The sequence below is a fragment of the Amia ocellicauda genome, chromosome 9, assembly GCF_036373705.1.
Source record: "Amia ocellicauda isolate fAmiCal2 chromosome 9, fAmiCal2.hap1, whole genome shotgun sequence".
Classification (NCBI taxonomy): Eukaryota; Metazoa; Chordata; class Actinopteri; order Amiiformes; family Amiidae; genus Amia; species Amia ocellicauda.
Window position 1 is genome coordinate 25,167,292 of NC_089858.1, and position 8,617 is coordinate 25,175,908.

Sequence of the window (8,617 nt, forward strand, 5' to 3'; positions counted from 1 at the left end):
ATAACGTCATTGCAGTGTTAAGGGCAAATAACATCCAAAGTTATACTGGTTCACGTCTGAAAACAGGCTGCACAGTACAGCGATGGTCAAAGAGCATCTTGCTGTGAGGAAATCAATTATAAACTTATTAACGGCGGGTTCATAGAGTTCTTATTTTGAACAGCCGACACACGACAGTGTTGTGATCAGTAAAAACCCAATACTGAGTACGCAGACATCTTATGGCGAAAAATAATAAACATTGCTTCTCCCGTCCAGCAGAGGTTCATGTTTTTGTAACAGACAGATCTTGTTCAAATGAACTCTGCATTGACAAAATGTTTCAGTTATTGTAAATCCCTTTATTTCTGTACACCTAAAATCATGTTATATATTTTTCTTTCAGGGATTGTTTTACACTTGACCTATAAGAATACAAAAATTCACATGACCTATAAAGACTTGAATGCTGATGAACACTGAACTAGTTTTAAGGATTGCACCTAAGAAATTGTTTATAGAGAGGGAGCATGTAAAGATTTTTGTTTTTCCAGCCCAATTGTAGTATCATGGTCTCTGCACCACATAACTTTTGGAACCAGGTAAAAGCCATTTGAAGTTGTGAATGTATTCATTTTTAAGTTCATGTCACGTTGTATACAGCTATAACCGATATTCAGTTGTCCTTTATTTGGTCCATAAGAGGTACAGTATAGCTTGATCTGTGGTTTACAAAAAATGTCAAATATAAATAATGCAGACTATTACAATACACAAAAGTTTCTTACATCATCTTAACTGGGTAGTATTCACTGAATGGATGAAAAGGAAAAAACAATCCTTAGAATGGTTTATAAAAAAAAAAAAAATACACAGTGGACTTAACAGGCAAAAACCAACTATTTGCAGAACAAGCAAGAATTTATTCCAAACATTGTGATTTTCACATGAATTCCCTATTACAAGCAGCTGTTCAGTGTAAAAGTGTGGATTATTCAGTGTCTGCTCTTCAGTTTGCCATGAAATCTTTTACTTGACGACTGCCACACAAGCACCCAAAGTGATTAACCCAGCTCAAATGGCTCTGAAAATGCCTGCTAACAAGCTTCAGTTATATAAAATGTTTAATCAAATATATAGATTTTTAAAATTGAAATGTATTGTTCTGATAAAACAGACAACAAACCGCTGAAACAAGTCTAGTGATCAAAAAAAATATCAAACCAGATCCTTGCTTCTGGGCAAAAAATGTATGCCGAAACACAAACATCTTTTGTTAACCCCTCCTGTCTTGAAATAAAAGTGAATCCTTCCCAAAATATTCACCTTTCCTCTGAATCAGAACATGTAAATTTTGTACAAACAGAAGTCAAGGACCCCAGAACATGCTTTTGACCAAACGTGAACAGAAGAAAAAAAAAAAAAAAAAAAAAGGCTTTGCATTAACATGTCCATTACTTCATGACATGCAGGTGCCTTTTTCTTTAACAAGAAAAAACTTTAAGCCATAAAAAGCTCACTTCTGACGTTTATGTACATCTTGTAGGAAACAGAATACAACCACTGCGGAATCGAACATCTCTGGAGAAAGGGGACTTTAGTCCAATGCTATGATGTCATCGTCCCCGTCAGCCGGCTGCTCCAGACGTTTGCGCTTGACACTGCCCTCCGCTTCCGGCTCCTCCAGTTTCCTCTTCTGGCCACTGCCCTCCGATGGGAGGTCTGCAGTGCTGGAGGACGGCTCCTCATCCGAGTCCACGATCATCACGTCATCCTGCTCGGAAGCTGGAGGGGGGAGGAGTGAGGGAAATCAGCAGGGCTTTCCACAGGCTTCCACAACATGCTACTCCTGCCCTAGTGTTTTAATATCTATGACATTTATTAGTTTGTGTCATCAAGACAGCCAATTGAGGAGGACTGGCAGGTTCAATGAGACGTGTGCTGACGAGATAAGCAATGTTTTTGTATGTTTTGTTTTTTTTATCAATTGGCACAATACAAAGATACGAGTTGTCTGAGCTCATTGTGGAATAACAGAGAAAGGGATAGCAACAGTACAAAGTGAGTCGGAGTCTGGGTTTCTCTCATACCTTTCGAAGTGGAAGGCTGTGCCTCATCGCTGCCGTTGGTAATGCTTTTCGCAGGCTCCGAGACGCTGGGCTGAGGGGCCTTGTCAGGGGCGTCTCCCACCACCTCAAACTCCACATCCTTCTCCAGATCTTCACTGCACACAGGACAAAGCATACAAGAGCAATCTGGGTCAGGACAGATGGGCAGATGCACAGAAACAAGGTCTATTCAAACTATTAGCTTTATGTATGTAGTTTGTTTTTGTTTTTTGTAAAGCCTTGGTATAAGAACAGTAGCAAACCTCTAAACTGCTTCAACTTTAAATACATATATCCATCCATATTTAATCTATTTGTTACTTACCAGTGAATGATATTTACTAGGAGGGTGTAGTCTTGCAAGAAATCATCAACTTGGAGTCTACTTCCATGTCTTATTCCAAACTCGGAAAGATTCTTGTTATTATTTCCTGCAGAGAAAATACATAAAACCAAAGCATGACTACACCATATTCCATAACACATATAAGAGCACCCCCCCCCTCCTCTGACAGTGTTTGTGCGTTTTGATTAATGACTGTAAAGTACAGATTCCCTGCCAAATGAAGCTGGGCATTCCCAAATGAAACCATACCTTCAGTTTCCCCTTCTTCAGAGGAAATCAGAATAGTCCCTTTGCCATCCTCAATCTGCACATCTGGGGCAACCATGCCAAACGTCTCTTTCAGAATCTGAAATGGAAGTATTGACAGATCTGAGGAAGCATGCACGAAGACAAAGACAAATTAAACAAAGAATGATTACTGGGATGCATGGTCTAACAAAAAGCACTTTTGCAAACTATATATATATAATGATTTTGGATGAATATCAAAGCAGACGGGGAATGCAGAAATAAAGCATGTTTTAAAATGGATATACCTCCCAGGACTACCTTACCTTATCCTGTAAGCTCAGAACCAGCACCTTATGGACGTTGAGTTTGACAGTAACCTCTGGTTTGCTGGTGCACACATAGCAGTTGGGATTGGGAGGGTCCAGGGCACAGGGCACCAGCAGCTTCTTCCTGGGGTTGGGCTGCTTGTTCAAGAAGATCTGGGGAAACAGATTTTGATTCAAAATGTAGGAAAATAATATACACCATTCACCAGGGTACAATCTCAGTCATTTCCCAGTTAATTTAAGAAGAGAAGAGATGCTGAACTTGTGTATTGTTTGAAGATCACTACAATAATAGTATGTACTATGCATACATTTGAACAACTAAAATACCAACTATGTTTTCAGGCCTGACTTTTCATGTGGATTGTCAATAAAATGAAAAGCAGTGATATCCTTGATAACCAAATATGAATGTAATGTATCACTTTCCAATTTGGGAACCACAGTTCAATGCAACTAGACAGAATTCATTGCATCAGTAGTTCTGCAGGTCACTTACGGTTTTGCACTGTTCAATAGTGCCCGAGAGGATCTTCAGTGACTCCAGCACAATCAGACCTGCGATCACAGCATTGGTAGTGGCAATAGCTGGAATTATATTCCCTGCCATGGCTGCAGGAATACAAAGTCATAATTTAGTAAAAATGGGGAAAACAAACCGTTAAAACACATTTAACACTCCCCAAAATGTTAGCTTCCACTGCACTGACAGGAAGAAATGGACTTCTTAGTTTCTCTCATTCATTAGCCATTAGCTGTTAAAGGAGGAAACAGTGGCACACATTCTGCTTTTCAAAGTTTAGTTGTAGTACATCTGACAATGCTGGTTGCAACAACAAAAATATAAATTTACTACCCACACAGAGTAGAAGTATCAAGCATCCCAAATCAGAACATTACTCTGTTCCTTACTGTTCAATTACAGTCACTCCACGTCAATACTTACACTTCACGTCAAAGCGGCTCTTCATGTTCATACTGAAGATGTGCATTCGCAGGTTCGCAGCTGCTGTCACAAAGTCCATAGCTGGCGGGTCGTCCTGGTTAAACGGAGGACAGAGTGAACTAACGCCTCGCAAAATGACATCCTCCCTCCCCATCACAGAGACTTCAAAACGTTCTTAAGAATGTGTGAGAAAAACAGATGATCTTCATATTTGTAAACATAAAACAAGGTTGGATGTAGATTCTGGATTAAAGAGAGACTTTCTGGTAAAGGATATTAAACACATACAGGCCCTGGTCTCCAGCCTGCCTGCAGTGTCTGAGCTCACCTTGTCCCAGACCAGCTCGGCTCCGTCCCCCTTTCCCGCCAGCTGTTCCCTCAGGATCTCCACACTTCTCGAGAACAGCTGAGAGCAGCTCTTCACTCCCAGGACCTGCTGGTCCTTCAGCCCAGCACTGGAAGGCTCCACCTGGGATTCACTGCTCTCTGCACAAGAAACATTAAATTAGACCACAACGTCTTGTCGCAGGATTTAAAATAAAAGTCATCATCTCCTCATTACTTTTTTCTTTCTTTCCCTACCAAGTTTTTGAACTTCATGCCAGTCCAGTGGGACAGGTGCTTTCCTTTTTCGCCACAGCTTATCCATCGTTAGCAAGTACTTGATATCATCCTTGAAAAGCTGCACCAAAGGAAGGAAATATTTAGATTAAAATGGAACACAAAGTCCTCGAATACCGATGAGTGAAAACTATTCTGGGACTACAATTCAGACCAGACAGGGCCTCACCGAGACTAATGGTTCAATCAATTACTTTCAGGTGCACTATTTAATTGCAGTAAAATGCGAATTTGCCCGTTTAAGATTAAACGTGTTAGGATTATATTTCCATAAATGTTTGTGCATGAACTGCACGTCAGGGATCCAAGCAAGAGTAGAAAATCCTCAGTATTCCATAATATGAAGGATACTGTGAAAAATGATAAGACAGCTAGAGTGTACCTTGTTAAAGAGCTTGACTGGGTCATAGCCAGTGGATTTAGCCCAGTCCTTGGTGGAAACACGCTTGATGTCACCGTCTTCATTGGACGCTCCAGCTCTGGCTGCCGTCTCTGCTGGCTCCCCTGAGAAAGCACAATGTTATCAGACTCCCCCACACAGAACTGCAAAAAGCAATCAACATCTCCAGCCAAATATGAATGCATTTGTATTAGTTCTAAGCAACTAAAAATGAACTATTACTTAAAAAGTAGCTTCAACACAAACATACCTAATATTAATTTAGAGGTCACGTTACACACAGAAAATCGAAAAGCAGTCACTTACAGGCAGCCTCTGGGTCTGCGGTGTCAGGGGAGACCTCCTGGTCAGCATCCTCTTCCCCAAAGAGCTGGCTGCAAGACAATACATGGTTTAGATTTTTTTCTAAAACAACAATTCTGCACTGAAGTCAATATTCACACAGCTCTCTTACTTGTAGAGGTACTTGGCCCAGACGATGCAGTGGATGGGTTCAGACGGAGTATTGCGGATTGTGCAGCCTGGGAAGGTTTTCTGCGTCGGCTTTGGTTGGCATTCATAACATTCAGTTAGTCCCTGGGAGGAGATAAGGAAAAGCTTAAATGTGCTCTCCATAAAGAGCAGAGCTTTTCATCAATTAAAGATTAATTAAGACATACAGCACTAGTGTATAATTATAGGGCACTGTTACAGAGAAGAAAAAATAGCAACAAAACACCAACATCACGTGGACAACTGTCATGTGTGTGTGTAAACTGTATACAGGGGACTTGAAATTCCATAAACCCAGCGTTTTGTTGCTCACAAACCCCTACAGCATGAGTTGTTTCTAGAGGTTAACAGCCATGTACTTTACCTTCTTGATAACGGTGACCTGGCCGAGGTAGCCTGCAGTCCCACTCTCTATGAGAGGAATGTCAGCTGCCAGGCACATCCTGTTCACATGGTTACGGGCGGCTGCAACAAACAGTTCATGCCATTGTAGTGCAGTAACCACATTAAAATAACAGTTTCAAAAACTTCGCTACATACCTGCTGTAAACAAAAATGACTACTACCATATCTGTCTGATCATGCATTATATTGACAGTGCACTGCTTCCCCATGAAATCATGCTGAATACCATCATAGTAAATCTCATTTATCTACATTTGATGGAATTGTTTCCAGAATATTTAAGTGCCATACAATACTGCATTAAATAAGTATCACAGTAATGTAAGTCATGACCTGAAAGACACATACCAAAAGGAGACCAAATGCTTTCAGATGCTCCATTTCAGTGATTTGTTTTACATGCTCCAATTTCTAAAGCAAACTATGTCTTCTACTTATTAATGTTATTTTTAATTAATGGAAAACTCTATATGAAATCCCCTGGAAGATCAAAAATATGCTGTTAAGCCATCCAGAAAATATAGATTTACCTCGGTTATCCAAAGCATTCATGACAAGCATAAAATTCCTGAAGAACTCCACATTGTAATCTGGGCTGTAGAGAAAAATGACAACCAATACAAAAAAAATAGTAAAACACTTTATAAAGTAACTTGGGCACAAACAAATAGGTTTTGCAAAAAAATAGTGCAAACTTACTTCATAATACTATCATGGTAGGCTGTAATGTTGGCTTTTGGGCAGAACTGTAAGACACTTTCCTTGGCGACCTAAAAACAAATTGACAAACTTAATTAAAACGCTATGCACACAAGCAACCAGAAGGCCTGGCTACAAACAGTTATAAAATGAAAATGTATTATTAAAAAGCCACTTTAACACGAGTTTCAACCACAAGTAAATAAACCCTCAAACATGAAACCCCATAAGGTGCCCACAGGTCTCTCACCTGAGCTTTTGACTTCCCCACATGTTTCTTCTGGAACAGGAACTGTCTGTTGAGGTTGCTTACATCTATGGTATCAAGATCAATCTGGCAAAGTATTGCAAAGCAGTGTTAACAAAAATCATCTTGCAAATACTAAAAAACAGCATGATACACAATCAGTGTAATGATCCTAAATCAAAAGAATATCCTTTCAAAGTCAGGTAAATGCAGTTCATGTTTTAAATCAGGAAATACTTTTCTTTTTAATGGTTTGGTTAGATTCTTAAATGTCTACAAAACACAGAGGTATAATTACACACAATGGTATGGTACGACACAAAATGCATATTCCTCCTGCAACAATATAGAAATATAACTAAAATATATTCATAAGTTCAAAGTTCAACTTCAGAAAATTGTTTCATACTGTCTGAGGCAAATGCGTTCTCGTGGGAAAATAATGATTGAATAAATAAGTAAATAAATAAAACTAATGTCATGATATCTTGTGTGAAACGTCATCGTTCGTGCGTTCTGCTTCCTGTCCCTGGGAAACGGCTGGCGGGTAAATCTTTCAAAAATTTAAAATACTTTGGTATGAACAGCAGGGGGTTCCCATTACCTTTTCTATGCCAACAAAATACCTGGTATTTGTGGTTTTGGTTCAAAATATCAGTACTGAAAGAAAAAAAAACCTCCCATGCATTTCATTGTGCACATTGTTGCTCACTTCCCAACTCAAATGAAAGTAGCAATGCGGTCTGGAGTTGATAACAAATCTAAACAAAGACTTATTTTGGACGTTGCCAATGCACAACCAGGCAATTTCCCATCTGCACAATGCCACTCCAGTTTTAGATCTGTACATCGGCTTTTTGCTACTCGACTATTAAAAATATTTTAACTCCCCCCGCCATCTCCACACTGACTTACTCTTTATTTCCCTCTTTCCCTTTCATTCATAATAAAACAGAGGCCTGTCCGTACAAAGCAAGAAGAGCACATCGGGAGGCATCACTACCCCTCTCTTACCACGTCGATATTGTTAAAGCCGGTCAAGACGAGGTTTTTCAAAAGCTCGCAACCGATTCCGCCGGCTCCCACCACCAGGACCCGACAACTGGACACCGACTCCGAGAGCTCTTTTCGAAGCGACCCAACTAGTGCCATTATGGTGCGGCTGCAACAGAGACAGAGTGCCGCTTCCACTGGGAGTGCGGGACGGAGGCAGCGAGAGCCCAGGCCCCGCTGAAGAGCATCAAGCGAGGTCAGGATACTTATTAACAGCGCCACCTGCCGGCTGGGAGGACGAAGCACCTCGATTGTACACTGTACCCGAAGGAATATCATTCCGTTCGGCCTGCATTTGTACACATTCAGCCATGTCTTTATGATACATTATCCGCTTCTGCTTTTCTATCTGCATAAATATACCACTGCTCCTTTACTTGTTCAGTATTACCAGGTCCAATACATTATTTAGCAGTTATAACTGTTTATGGCACATCTATTTGTGCATTACAGATGTATGCTACAGCTTCTAAAGTGACCTTTATTAAGATCCTTCTAAAATCTAGTAATGAGTAGCAATAAAATTAAGCTTAGTGTGACGTTTTACAGTTTTTCTCGATTGCTTGAGCACATTTCTTCAAACAAAACTTTTTCAAAACAATTAACGTGCCCCAAACTGAAACACTTCTGGCCAAAATGACACAAATCAAAACAATATAATTTGGCATTTAATGAAAAGTTATTTCAGTCATTTCACAATGGCACAATAGACACTAATTATGAGCATCAATATGACATGGTCAGCCCTGTACATGGTTTCTTAA

General features: G+C 40.0%; 1 protein-coding gene across 1 annotated transcript; it reads right to left on the reverse strand.

The window, feature by feature from the left end:
* Positions 1 to 645: 645 nt before the first annotated feature.
* Positions 646 to 8,007, reverse strand: uba2 (ubiquitin-like modifier activating enzyme 2). Its single transcript, XM_066713834.1, has 17 exons — positions 7,815 to 8,007; positions 6,804 to 6,887; positions 6,554 to 6,624; positions 6,385 to 6,449; positions 5,814 to 5,914; positions 5,412 to 5,533; positions 5,264 to 5,331; positions 4,940 to 5,061; positions 4,519 to 4,618; positions 4,265 to 4,422; positions 3,937 to 4,030; positions 3,490 to 3,602; positions 2,988 to 3,143; positions 2,683 to 2,779; positions 2,413 to 2,518; positions 2,070 to 2,203; positions 646 to 1,764 (listed from the first exon to the last, which is right to left on the reverse strand). Exons 1-17 carry the CDS (start codon positions 7,950 to 7,952, stop codon positions 1,577 to 1,579), a joined length of 1,917 nt encoding a protein of 638 aa, XP_066569931.1. The 5' UTR covers positions 7,953 to 8,007; the 3' UTR covers positions 646 to 1,576.
* Positions 8,008 to 8,617: the final 610 nt, after the last annotated feature.